Source organism: Gymnoscopelus braueri, assembly GCF_963280865.1.
Source record: "Gymnoscopelus braueri genome assembly, chromosome: 12".
Lineage (NCBI taxonomy): Eukaryota > Metazoa > Chordata > Actinopteri > Myctophiformes > Myctophidae > Gymnoscopelus > Gymnoscopelus braueri.
This window is the reverse complement of record NC_137614.1, coordinates 5,396,608-5,412,114: the sequence shown is the minus strand read 5'-3', so window position 1 is coordinate 5,412,114 and position 15,507 is coordinate 5,396,608. Positions and strand designations below refer to the sequence as shown.

The following is a 15,507-nucleotide window of genomic DNA, read 5'->3' as shown; positions in this document are numbered from 1 at the left end:
GCACAATTACATTATAGAGCTGTTCTGGCTGATTCCAGCATACCTGCAAGGTGTCAACAAACGGTTCCATGTCAATTGTGAGGTTAATACTGTACATGTCACATGTGACCATAGTGACCATATCTGCTGCCTGCTTGAACACCTGGTTGGATGATAAGGTGCGACAGAGACCTCGACCTGACCTTCAGCACATAGGCCAAAGACTGACCGTCAAGTGAAAATATAACATTAGAAATAGATTCTACACCTATGACCCCCCCCCCCCCCCCCAGGTTCCCATATGAATCACTATTCATATGGGTTCACAGATTCCCTCACACAACTGCAATTCAATTTGTTGTTTTTAACATAACTTTGTACAATGGAGCATCACCTTGGGATGGACACCATCTTTGATTTGGCGATACATCATTTACTGATGGTAATTTCACTGATTGAGACACATTTCTTGAACCCTAAAACATAGGGTTAGACATCAAAACCACCTTTCTAGGTTGAACAGTATCATAAATCCATTTAAGCTCCTGGCAGCCTTATTGGACGCCATCTTGAAAATGATGGCTTTACGATACATATAATGTCCTAGATTTTTTTGTATGTTTTTAAGCATGCCTAGAGGTACCGGAACCAATTGAAAAACGTTTTTTATAATTTTTTTGGGGGGGTTAAGTAGTAGTATGTTTTCATATATTGACCCATGTAATTTTCGCCTAGTGTTATAAAATAAAATGCATAGCACCCATAAAGCTACCATTGGTGCAATGCTATCACATATTTTCTAACTCTAGACATGCATACCTTTACAAAAATCACTATGAGCATTAATCCAGTCAGATGATAATGACCAACCCCCCTGGCTCACGGACTAAGAGGTTACAGGTAGAAACACTGACCAATCACAAGGACTGGTTAGACAAGGCAGGTAAACAGTAACTATAGGCAGACAGGAAATAATACTACAAAATAAGATACAGATACACAAAACCAAGGCAACAACAGAGTATAGAAAACCAAAACCAAACAGAACAGGAATACAAGACAAATACAGAACAAAAGAACTATAGAACGGTCCTAATAAGTCCAAAACATTATAAGGGCAGTCAAGGTCCAAGGGCTGAGGAGCGGAGTGGGACAGTTGTAGATTTCTGTACTTTATCTAATCTAACAACAAAGATCTTCTCTTATGGGGGGTCCCTGGCTCTGGAAGTGTTTTCAAATGGGGGGTCTGTGGCTTAATACATATATCATTTTGTGGGTCCTTGACAGTGGTGTAAAGTAACCGAGTACATTTACTCAAGTACTGTACTTAAGTCAAGTTTTGAAGTATTTTTTTTTTACTTTAGTGGAGTATTGCCAATTTTCAGTAATTTTACTTCTACTCCACTACATCGCTGAGGAAAATATTGTACTTTTACTCCACTAAAATTATTTGAAAACGTTAGTTACTAGTTACTTCGCAGATATAAATTATTACATTAACATAAAACATGCATTAACCACTTAAGCCCTATTTTATATAGACTATTTGAAAATAGCCGATCTACAAGCTCACAATTTTAAGTATATTTTGATGCCAACACTTTTGTACTTTTACTCAAGTAACATTTTGAACACAGGCCTGTACCGGAGTATTTCTACATTGTAGTATTGATACTTTTACTTAAGTATAAAACTTGAGTGCTTTTTCCACCACTGGCTATGGGTTTCTCTTCGTAAAACATTGCAGTCAGGTAAAGAGGTTAATTGCATTCAGAAATCAGGAAAGAGCTACTGAAGCCCAAAAAAGTTTGAGAACCCCTGCTGTTGCTATTTCTCTGACTTTCAACATTCTCTCAGTTCCTGTTCAATGGTTTCAGAATCACTGAATGCTTTTCCTTTGTTTCCAACATGTGAATATTCTTGCATTTTAACATCTTGGCACAGAGATTATCTAGACTCAGCAGACAAAATAGTCCTGAGTAAACGTAATTTGGTGAACATACGGAGGCAGATCTCTCAGGCACACTTCACACTCATGTGTGTGTGTTTGTAGAGCTGCTCTCTCTGATTTGCACTTCTAAAGACAAAAACACACGGACTGGAACTTCATGCCATGCAGCCATCCATCATACTGGAAGCATTTCAGTGCAACTCTCTCTCTCTGTCACAGTCACACCAAAAGACATTTACAGAAGAACCAGAGATTTATACACACAAACAGGCATACAGACACATGTGCACGCGCACACGCATATACTGTACAAACAAAGACAAATGCATTCCTAAACCCAAGGACATTCTGCATAATGAGTAGCCTACTTTCTACTTTTGGTGCTTTAAAGGTTCTATGACAGTCATTATTTTTAATGTTTTTTTGGGGGTTTATGACCTCAATTACACCCCAAAAACCTGAACTTTGAACATTCAGTGGATTTTCTGTGGTCTGGGGTTTTCTGAATAATTGGGCTGAAAAGTAATCTGAGATTGGCCCTTGGATAGTGAAGTCACAGGCCATTAATCCCGCCCACTCTCCTCCTCGCCCCTCCCCTCCCCTAACCTTTCCTTTGGGGGGGGGGGGGGGAGCAGAGGTGATGATTGACAGGCAAAATCCCTCAACAGCGACACCCGCAGACAAAGATTTATTTTTTCATTGCAGTTGAAAAGGCTTTAGAAATGTGAGAGAAAAACACCTGCAATGGCTCACTAGAGTGGAATTTTCAGTTAAAACTTTTTATACACGTTTGAAGGACCATGACAAAGACTTTTAATGTGTTGTAAAACTGAATGTCATGAAACCTTGTCCTTTAAGTACATTTTGGTACTTTTACTCAAGTACATTTTGAATTCCTGACTTGTAACAGAGTATTTCTACACTGCAGTATTGATACTTTTACTTAAGTAAAACATTTGAGTACTTTTACCACCACTGCATGGGAGTGACCATGACTAGCCTGGAGGTCAGCTCACAGCCCCGTAGGGGGGGACCTTCCTTGTTTTGCATTGGCTAATGTAAAATTGTCAATGTGTAATTTTTTTGCCATAATATGAGTATTTTAAATGGTCATCTACTGTTGAAGATGTGTTTTTAGTGACTTAAGACACGGAAATTGAGGTTGAAAATGTTTGGAATGTCAATTTAAGTATGATGATAAAAAAATAGAGCTGTGGTTCTCAAAGTGGGGTCTGGGGACCCGCAGAGGTCCTTGAGGAGGCTCCAGGGAGTCCATAGCAAAATTAGTTAATATAGCATCCAAATCAGTTGAACCACTTTAACCCTAGACATCGGCTATTTGAAAATAACCGATCTACAAGCTCACAACTTATTTCAAAGAATAATTTGAAAAAAACATGTTTATTTTTTGAATATTTCTGAAAGATTTTAACAACACAAATCTTGTATGGTGGTACCTGGCAAGAAAAAAAATGGGGGTCTGCGGCCAAAGACATGTTATTTTGGGGGTCCTTGACTTGAGAAGGTTTGAGGACCACTGAAACAGAGAACATTGTTCTTGCCACACTCCTACTGTACGCATCACCACTGAAAGAATGAGGCTGCCCTCTAGTGGTTTAAAATACAACTGTTAACTTTAGTTAGAACAGCTTTATCCCCGTCCTCCATGTCTTAAAATGATCATCCATTAAAATGTGTGTTATTGAATCTAATAAACTACTTTTTGAAAAGTAGTGATAATGATCCTTGCTGTAAATAGTAGCCTACTTGACAAGAATAATGTGTATCATGTTTCAATTATACAAATACGGCAGGATCCTACAAAGCAGTGGTTCTCAAACTTTTTCGTGTCAAGGACCCCCAAATTGATATGTATTTGGCCGTGGACCCCCATTTGAAAAGAGATTTATGTTAACAATATTTTTATATAGCATATTATAAAACAATTTCAAAATATTACTTTTCCCCCCCTAAAATAGCCATAGTATAAAATATGGATGAAGTGTTTAAAAATATTGTGATGCTATTTAACCTGGGGACCCCCTGGAACCACACCAAGGACCCCTGGGAGTCCCCAGACCCCACTTTGAGAACCATTGGGTTCTGCCCCCCCCCCCCACTAGGGGGCGCCAAAGATCAGCTGGCCTTGTCTGTTTTGAGGTGGTTCAGCATTTTAAACATGTTGTACATGTGTTGAGGCTAACTCCTCCCACATGAAACATCCAGTGGTGTAAAGTAACTAAGTACCTTAAAGTATCTACTCAAGTACTAAACTTAAGTACACTTTTGAGGTATGTTTATTTTTACTGGAGTATTTCCAATTTTCAATACTTTTACTTCTACTCCACTACATCTCAAAGGCAAATATTGTACTTTTACTCCGCTACAATTATTTGAAAACTTAAGTTAGTTACTTTGTGGATTTTGATTATTATCACAAAACACACATTACCCACTTCAGCCCTATGTATATTTCAGCTATTTGAATATAACAGATCTATTTTCAAAGCATTTTTATACATTTGGAAATTTGTGAAATGGGACATTCTGCATAATGAGTACTTTTACTTTCAGTACTTACTTATATAACAGAGTATTTCCACATTGTAGTATTGGTACTTTATTAAAGGTAGGGTAAGTGATTTACTTTGGTTAAAATAAGTGTTAAATAGCTCTATATTGTGATAGTACTCATTGCTATAGAGTGTTTGTTCAGTAAAAGGAGTCTCCCATGTCTCTCCAGCTCTTTATTAAACAGAAAATGCATTTTCAGTGCTCTCTCCTGATTGGCTTAAACGTTGTCACCTACCTGAAAATGTACTTTATTCTGTTTACTAAAGAGCTGGAGAGACCCCTGTGACCGAACAAACACTCTGTAGCAATGATTACTATCAGAATATAGTACTTTAACCTTTTTAACAAAAACATTTAAGTACAAAATGTGAGTACTTCTTCCACCACAGGTAACATCGCTGTGAACTGAATAACATAGTTCAAAGAAAGTTTAAAAAAAATAGCAGAGCACAGCTAACACTGTGTCACATTGCTACATGTTGTGAGCATGGAGATAGGCTATTTTTGCTATTTGTCGTGAGTATAAGGCTTAAAGGGATAGTTCACCCCCAAAATGACCTTTTTTCATCGATTAGTCACCCCATGGAGACTTGAATTCATGAATATTTTGTTGTTTTTGTCACATTCCTAAGCCAATAATTTGATGACCGGCAGCGGTTCCGGTAGGAGACACAGAAGCCAAATTCCAATACCCAAAATCTTGCTCACTCCAGCATGACGATGTTACGGTGAAATTGGTGACTTGCCGAAATATGTGACCATGACATGGACTTCACATAATTTACATGGAGGTCATTAAATACGTGGCCTAAATTCCGCTAGGTTGAACTGTGCTAATAAACAAACCGCAATGATTTACGTTCGGACACTGACGTTATGTGAAGTGTCTACACGATTGTCACATATTTCGGCAGGTCACCAATTTCACCCCACAATGCTGGAGTGACCGAGTGTGAGTGAGAGAGTGGCCGAGATTTTGGGTATTGGAATTTGGCCTTGAGTCTCCTTTGTATCTCCTACCAGAACCGCTGCCTACCGGTCCGCTGGTCAACACATTATTAGCTTCGGAATGTGACAAAAACTAAAAAATATCCATGAATTCAAGTCTCCATGGGGAGACTGATAGAAAAGTTATTTTTTGGATGAACTATTCCCTTTAATGTCTGAAAGTGAGAAAAAAAACACGTGCGTACGTGTGTGCGTGTACATGTGGTGGTGGTGGTGGTAGTGGGGGGTCTCAGTAAAAAGGTTTTGGACCCACTGCTACAGTGTATCCAGTGCATATTGGAGGATGTTTGAAGTTTCCTCTACTGTGGAAAGTGGAAACTATTCATTCAAGTCTCTTTCATGTATCTTTTAATACCAGCAGGCCAAATGGGCCAAACGTGATGCACACTGGAGCTAAGCCCCAACCCAACTCTGTAGTTCTATGTACTGTATAATGTACTGCATATATAAATTGCACTATATGTTTTCAGAGCCCACGAGGTCCAGGGCTTCTCAGCTCTCCCCCCATGGAAATGTTCCCTCTGGATAGGAGGGCCAACTTGTGCCATAGTAGGCATCCACCTAGGCTCTATGCACAGCAGCCATATTGGACAGAAATTGGGCCTCTTCCTTACTTCCTTCACAGGTGTTACCGATGATACTAATGGAGGCTCTGTTCCATTTAGTGTAGCACAGTGGTTCTCAAACCTTTTAATTTCAAGGATCCCCATAACTCTGAGAGTGTACAAATGGAACTTTGCCTCCATCACTGCAGCCAGGCTGGCAGACAGACAGAGCATGAAGGGCGGGGCGTGGCACAAAGATGACACATCAATCATGTGACATCACAGTGTATAGCGTGTAATCACACCAATGATATATGACTGTCATATTCTATTATACTCTATCCTGTCTCACTTCTAATTATGACAACACAATGGATCACACAGCTGGCCCACTGCCTGCCCCACCCACACACACACACACACGCGCACACACACACACACACACACACACACACACACACACACACACACACACACACACACACACACACACACACACACACACACACACACACACACACTGCCTCAGGCTCCAGTCACAGCTGTTTTATTGGTGTCGTTGTATGACAAAATAAGGTTAGCACAGGGCTGATGCGTTTTAACCGTCAGAGTGCTTTGGCAATATCAGCCCATCATGTATCCCAACTGCCAAGGACTGAGATAGCATGGCCTCCAGTTTGTGGAAAGTAATTAAGTATATGTACTCAAGTACTGTTGCTCAAGTACAATTTTGAGGTATCGTACTTTTTATTGTAGTATTTCCAATTTGCAATACTTTTTCTTCTACTCCACTACATCTCATATATAGTTCTTTAACCATTACCAAAACATATAACTTACCCTATACCTTTAAGTAGCCTAGATTGACTTATACAGAGTGTTTCTGTTGCAGGTCCCAGGTAGCCAGGACAAGCATGCAGATAATATGTCCTGTTTAACAGGAGAAAGAAGCACACAGAATGTTTTAGTTTCAGACTGGTTACTCTCATTAGAATTTATTCACAGAATTCACAAAATCACAATTCACTTCATTTCCCATTTATTTTGTTCCTTTGTATTATCATTTCAATGTTGTTTACTTTATCTTCAACTCAGTTTTCACCATAACATTCAATTAAACCATAACTGTATCACTGGAGTTAATCACCATTACAATACTGCATGTTTTTCCCATATTCTTTTCCATTTATTTTCACATAATAGCAAACATGTTCACAACATCATCACTTCAAAACATACAATATAGTACCCAATCAGACCTTCATTATAACTTCAGAACTTCATTAAGGCGGGGCGGCCATAGCTGAGTGGTTAGTGAGCCCGCCTAGGGAGCCAGAGGCCCTGGTTTCCCCAGGTTCAATTCCAGGCCAGGCCAGCATATGTGTCGATGAAATGAGATTTGTCCCTGAGCAAGACTCTTAACCCCTAATTGCTCACAGGTTCTCATTGGAAACAAGACCGCAAGGACTTTCATGAACGACCTGTTAAAAAGGAATTATCCTTATCCTAACTGTCTTGTCTTTCTCATGAATATTCACCTTTAACTTAATGCACTTTTAGCAATATTCATTTAGCAATTATACTCTCCTTCTTCTTAGTGTATAGCAGCTTTAAGTTACTGTACTTGAAATGTTCATTGCCCAATTCCTGAGAGTTGAACTTATTTAACCATGTCCAAACTATATAAAATAGCATGTCAAACTTCTTAAAGAAGACCAATTATTTGTTTACTAGACTGGATGCACAGGTGATTGTTTCACGCAATCAATTCCCAACCTGTTGTTTCGGGGTGCGCTGGTTTCAGCACACCCCAACCCCTCTTGTGTGTTGGCTAGTGAGGCGTGTCCTAGCGAGACCTGACAGAATGGGTTTCATTGTGCGCATACTGGTTGCACGCATACTGGTTCTTATCAGTGTGACGTCGTCTGTTAAAGGAGAATTTTGGACTAAAGTTTTCTTACCTTTTCTATGACGTTATGATATCTTAGGATGAATGGTACAGTAGAAAATTTTCATAACTCCACCCCTGAGCCACCACAGCTTAAAAGGTGCGCGGATAGGCCTTAGGTTAGATCACATATTTTAACAGTTTTTTTTTTTTTTTTTTTTTGTGAGATCTGACGTTCATAGTGACAGAACACTATGCAACAAAAAAAACAAAAAACAGAAGTCTCGCTAGACGAGATTGAAATCTCGAGATTTCAATCTCGTCTAGCGAGACTTCTGTTTTTTTTTTTTTTTTTTTTTCTGTCACTATGAACGTCAGATCTCACCAAAAAAATATTTTAAAAAAGCTATTAAAATATGTGAGACCATGAGGGAAGAAAACGCTCTGATACCGCTCCCTACTGACCAAGCTGAATACTGATAAATTAACACTGACAGCTCCAAAAACGATTTCAAAGCACAAAATAAAATAAATAAATCAACACAAAAATGTGACAAATTATGGGTGGGTCACATTTCTACATTGCAGTATTGATACTTTGACTTAAGTAAAAAAAAAGGCCTACTTCTTCCAACATTGAACACACAACACTGAAGGAGGAGGAATCCCCCTCCGTCCTCTCCTCCACTAAAGATAATAACACACAACACTATGTTAGTTTATTGTGTAGGACCCTCGTTGTGGGTTCTGCCCGGAGGGGGGCCACCACTGCAGGGTAGTATATTTGACTGTGAGGGGTGGAAAGCCTGTGTTACTTTTCAGGAAATGGAAAATAAATAACCTGTGTTCACTTCCAATGGAACCAATGTAGTTATGATTTAGTCACAAGCTCTTATGTTAATTGGGCCTACTTTTCATTGGTTGAATATTTATAAAACCCACAAACTTCAACCGTGGGCATGTCATTACGTTAAAAAGATCTTTGGAAATATAAAAAACAAAAAACAATAGTAGATCTGTGTCAAGTAGGACTTGACAAGTAGGACTTGACACAGATCTACTATTGTTTTTTTTAGTGCATTACTTGAGTAAATGTACTTAGTTCCTTTACACCACTGGTGGTGTTGTGTTATGTTGTGTTCTCTTAGTGGTAAAAGAACCGCTGCAGTGCTTTGCTTTTCATCATCAGGCTCTGCTTCTCTGTGTGTCTGAACCCTGTCTTAATGACAAGGCTCCGCTCCGGGCGACCAGCCGCTCATAAAGGACTGAGAAATAGACGCACGCCTGATTCTCACGAAATACATCAACCACTCACGCACGCACCACGCACGCACTGACACGCGCGCACGCACAGTCGCACACACACACACACACACACACACACACACACACACACACACACACACACACACACACACACACACACACACACACACACACACACACACACAGTAACTAAGTACATTTACTCAAGTACTGTACAATATTTTTTACTATATCATTATTTCCAATTTTAAATACTTTGTTTTACTTCTAGGCTATAGGCTACTCCAGTAAATCTCAGAGGCAAATGTTGTACTTTTTCCACTACAATTATTTGAAAACTTTAGTTGCTAATTACTTTGTAAAACATACATTAAGCACTTTAGCCATGGCTATTTGAAAATAGCAGATCTACAAGCTCACAGCGCTTCCCTTTGCAAGCATTGTGAGCTCTGCTGAGATCTGCTATTTTCCAAGGATTGTTATACAATTGGAAATGGGATATTGTGCATAAAGAGTACTTTTACTTTTAGTACTTATATTTTGACGCAAATACTTACTTACTTACGTACTTTAAGAGAGAGAGAGAGAGAGAGAGAGAGAGAGAGAGAGAGAGAGAGAGAGAGAGAGAGACACACACACACACACACACACACACACACACACACACACACACACACACACACACGCACACGCGCACGCGCACACGCACACGCACACACACACACACACACACGCGCACACGCACACACACACACACACACACACACACACACACACACACACACACACACACACACACACACACACACATTCAACATTCCGCTCCGACAGAGTCAGATCGGCCAGAGGGCTGTGCTGGGACATTCCATCCCAGACTTCCTTTAGAACAAGTTGAACGTGCTGCCTGTGCATCATCCTATACAGTACAGCAGATGATAGAGTGTTCAGAACGCATTCATTCATCACACAGACAGCCAGAGGAATGGAGCTGGTCTGCTGCTGCTGCTAGAATCCACACGATCGGACTGTTACTCTAGGCTACATTCAGTGTAAAGTTGGACGGATCATCGCATAGAATCCTTGTGGAACTAGAGGTAATAAACCGGACAGGTAAAGCCTTTTCCATCGGATGATAGGACACCAGAGACAATGGAATACAAGATGTGAGTGCTGCAGCCATGGCAGTGGACGGTAGGTTCATTATTAATGAGCAATACAGTAGCCTTCTACTAGCTGAGCTTTTTCTATATCTGCCTTATAGCTGGGTTTTTTTCTTTATAAACCAATTAAGCTATACACAGTGAAATGAAGGTGCCTTTCAGACCAAGGTTCTACCATTTCTTTAAATGGTTCTTTAAATACTTCACTGACAGATCTATTGAAATTATTTTGGAAAACCAATTGGAATCATTTTAGTAAAAATGTTCACAAATCTTTCTGTCATTGGGGGGTTCCATGGGCTGGCACAAGCTCTTTCCAGATGGAAGATTATGTCCATGGCCAAATAATACACATCAATTTGGGGTCCTTGACATGCAAATGTTTGACAACCTTTATTTTTCTGTGTAGACCTCAATAATAAATGATGAAAAGATTTAGCTGCTGCCCTTAGTTTGACTTAGGCTTCCTTGGAGACTGGTTGTGTGTGGAGCTTGTTAGTGGTGGTATATCTATTAGGGTTGATGGTGTGCATGGTGGGTGGTGAGATAATGAGATGGTCAGAGACGATGCCTGGTGCTGAAACGGACAGTGCCTGATGACCAGCATCACCAACTCTGTTCTGTTCGGCTTCCATCCAACATCATTAAATTCAATTCCACGTCCACTCTAATTGGAGAGTCAGCGAAACACATGAAAAATGAACTCCACCTCATAAGCACAGTGGCACTAATTTGCGGTGTTAAAAAAAAAGAAAAAAGTTTCACATAGTTAAACATTGGAAAGAATATCCACAGTTTTGTCTTTGGTGTTTTGAAACTTTATTCATGCTTGTTAGGGGAAAGAGAGACCACATTTTTTTTAGAGCAGGGTAAGGAAGTGATACACACACAAAGAATATTAGTTCTTCAGTGGTTCATTGGAGTGGTTGTGGTGGCCTACTAAATGATATAGCACATTTAAGATGTGTGCTATACTACTGTTAAAAGAAGATCCCCTAATTACGAGCCAAAAGAACCAACTTTAGAGCTATTTAGCACCATTTTGTTTAGATATATACACAATCACACTCACATAGTCACCATTGTTGCATAGTGCTCTTTCAGCAGTAGTTAGTTGGATGGTAGCTTGTCCCTAACCTTGCGTCACCAGGCTTTCTAGCTTGTCCCTATAAGTCCCATCTACAGTACAAACAACTGTCACTCTCGGGGAACAAAGAGGGAACGTACTGTATCAAATAGTTTTATTCATGATTATATGTTCTCATGCTGGGCTGTGAGTTTGGCAGGAATCCAGAATGATTACCGGATACCCACTACACACACACACACACACACACACACACACACACACACACACACACACACACACACACACACACACACGTTTGTATTACTGTACTTGTGAGGACATCAACATTTCAGGAAGCCGATTTTATGATTGATTTATGATTTTTTTGGGGGGCACTTTTACCTGAAAGTCTAAAGCCGGAAAATAGCAGATCTACAAGCTCACAGCGCGACACCTTGTGAACTTGTAGTTCGGCAATTTTCCGGTGTTTGACATCGCCACACAACTGTAGTATGAAATAGGGAAAAATCTACAACCCTGACCCCTAAACCTAACCTCTAAAGGTCTAATCCTAAACCTATAACCCCAACCTGAATCTTTTTCTAATTGTGAACGTATCTCTAAAAATCTTTTTTCAACCATAAAATAACAATTTCTCTTGTGAGGACCAAGAAAATGGTCCTCACAACATCCATTTCTCATATTCTACTATACTTGTAGGGATGTTTGGTCCTCACAAGTATAGTAATACACACACACACACACACACACACACACACACACACACACACACACACACACACACACACACACACACACACACACACACACACACACAAACACACACACCACGCCCCTCTCCTGTGGAGGCGTGCACTGCAGGGGGACACTGAATGATGTAAGAAGAGGTGCAGACGCGTGAGAAGACACACTTTCATCTCAGTCTGTCCTCATTTCGATCCAAATCTCTTTGACTTAAAATATAGGGTTAGGGTTAGTTAATCAGTTTCCTGACAGATGCACACGCACGCACACGCACGCACGCACGCACGCACGCACGCACGCACGCACGCACGCACGCACGCACGCACGCACGCACGCACGCACGCACGCACGCACACACACACACACACACACACACACACACACACACACACACACACACACACACACACACACACACACACACACACACACACACACACACACACACACACACACACACACACACACACACACACACACTCCTACATCTCACACTCCTACATCTTTTCAGGCTGTGACCTCCAAAAGAATCATATTTGAACAGAGGACCCCCAACCCTGACAAGCACTTGGAATTGTAGGAGTTGAGGCATTACATTTAGTTTGACTCAGTTCCCATACATAAATATTGTGAAAATAGCAGGTCTACAAGCTGTGAGCTTGTTGATCCGCTATTTTCACAATTTTTGCCTCCTTTTATTTGACAATTTGGCCAGTTTTTATAGTTTGTTGAATACTTTTGATGCAGTAATGGTCTTTTTCATTTCTTCTTAAAAATAATTTAGATGTTAAGAAGGTCTTAAAAGTCCTTAAATTGTCACTTTACTGTCACTGGGGATCCCCCTGGGGGTCCCGACCCACAGGTTGAGAACCACTGGCCCACATCACACACCAGCACGCAGTTCTTCTGTCTCAGAGAACAACAGCAAAAAAAAAAAAAAAAAAAAAGAGGCAAATAAAGCTCAAATAGATGTTTGTGCATTCCGGCCCTCGTGGTTAAATATGGCTTTGTTTATGTTCATGTCTTGAAGATGTTGTGTGCCTGGCATCCAAAGTGCCACTTTGAGACTAAACATCTCAAAATCTGTTCTAAATATCTATTTGGATTGTGGTGTCATGATTATACTTAATGTTGATATGGGTACAGCACACCGACTATCAAATAAAAACATGTCCAAAAGGGTGGTTTACCCCTGGTATAAAGGTAGGATGGATAAATGTCTATCAACAGTGAATATACGTGGCTGTCGGGGCAGAAACCTCGGATCTCCAAATGTCAACCTTTTATGTTTTTCCGTGACTTAATGCCCCACGTCGTCATACAAAAGCAGTGGTGTAAAGTAACTAAGTACATTTACTCAAGTACTGTACTAAAGCACAATTTTGAGGTACTTTTACTTTACTGGAGTATCTCCAATTGTCTATACTTTTACTTCTACTCCACTACATCTCAGAGACAAATATTGTTCTTTTACTCCACTACAATTATTTGAAAACTTTGGTTACTAGGTACTTTGCAGATATAAATTATTACATTATAAAACATACGTTAACCACGTTAGCCCTATTTCATACATAAGCTATTTGAAAATAGCCGATCTACAAGCTCACAACACGTCGTTTACTTTTGCTACTTTAAGTACAATTGGATACCAATACTTTTGTACTTTTACTCAAGTAAATTTTGAATTCCGGACTTTTACTTGTAACAGAGTACTTCTACATTGCAGTATTGATACTTGCACTTAAGTGAAACATTTGAGTACTTTTTCCACCACTGTACAAGCTCTCAACGTTGCATGACCTTTTGTACATCTGCTGTTTTCACCATTTCACCAAAAATATTCCTTCCATTTCCTGAAAAGTAACGGTTTTGGACATACAAGGTTTCCACCTGATAAGCGACGATATACAGTTACCAGTACATGTCTCAACAAACAGCCATCTGTCACGGCTCAGAAGCGTTGGCGTTTTTATGAACAGTGTTTTGAAGCATCAAGCTGCTGACAGAGCATGAAGGGCGGGTGCGGCAGACAGTAGATGACACATCAGTGTGTGTGTGTGTGTGTGTGTGTGTGTGTGTGTGTGTGTGTGTGTGTGTGTGTGTGTGTGTGTGTGTGTGTGTGTGTGTGTGTGTGTGTGTGTGTGTGTGTGTGTGTGTGTGTAATCACACCAACATCAGTAGGCTATGACACGAAATGGTTTTGCAAACATTTGGGGACATTGCAGCAGTGTTGATTTTGACGACAAAATTTTGATTTAGTTTTAGACATAGTCTTTTGAATAAAGTTCCTTTTAGTTTTAGTCATATTTTAGTCATCTGCTAGTCATCCTTTTTAGTTTTTGTCTAGTTTCAGTCGACTAAATATCATAAGATTCTAGTCGACTAAATCTACAGTTGATTTAGTCTACTAAAATTTATTTTGGCGGTGCCTTGATGGCGTCGAAATGATTTTACACTTGGTTGCATGCTGAAAATAGCCGATCTACTTGATTGATTGATTGATTGATTGAATATTGATTGATTGATTGAATACTTTATTTAGAAAGACATGGTAAAAGTACATGGAAGTACAATTCACAATACAAGGTCCTCTAAAGTGGATCGCTCATGAAAGCACTTGGCTTATTTAAAATGAGATCCCCGTGCACTCAAATCATGATGACATTTAAGAAGACATACAAATATACACTACTATGCAGAACATCATACAATCAGCTTACAGGTTACTGGTATGAAAAACAAGAAATATGTACAATAGACAGTTTTAGGAGGAGGGGAGGGGGGGGGGGTAGGTTAAGACTTTGACAGGGGCCAATTTGGAATTGCAGCCTCCTGAAGGTGATTCTTTAGGGAAGTTTTGAAAGTGAGTAGGGTTTTACACTCCTTTACTCCTTTAGGTAGGGCATTCCACATTTTTGTTGAATCGCATGAGAAAGAGCTCATTCCCTTGTTTGTGCCAAATCTGGGTTGAACATGATCAGTGGAGCTGCCTCTGGTGTTATGACTACAAGCTCACAACGCGTCGCAGTAGATCTGCTATTTTCAGAGCGCATCACCTGTACGCAACCAAACATAAAATGACTTGTCTTTTAGTTCTAGTGGATCTCTTCATTTTAGTCTAGTTTTTATTTGTTGACGAAATTGTCAATATATTTAGTCTCCGTTTTAGTCATCATGGCTTAGTTTTGATTTATTTTTCATCTGTGAAAAAAGTAGTAGTTGTCGACGAACATTTTTCGTCATAGTTTTAGTCGACGAAATCAACACTGCATTGCAGTGACTTACATTCATTCTATAAT

General features: G+C 39.9%; 1 protein-coding gene across 2 annotated transcripts in view; it reads left to right on the top strand.

The window, feature by feature from the left end:
• Positions 1 to 10,069: 10,069 nt before the first annotated feature.
• Positions 10,070 to 15,507, top strand: part of samd10a (sterile alpha motif domain containing 10a) — a 28,258-nt gene continuing 22,820 nt past the window's right edge. Inside the window, exon 1 of one of the 2 annotated variants that reach the window (XM_080445229.1) lies at positions 10,070 to 10,374. In XM_080445229.1, coding sequence (XP_080301355.1) covers positions 10,341 to 10,374 — 34 coding nt within the window. In that variant the 5' untranslated portion in view covers positions 10,070 to 10,340. Of the gene's footprint in view, positions 10,403 to 15,507 lie in introns of both variants that reach the window. The other variant, XM_080445230.1, reaches the window with a different exon arrangement.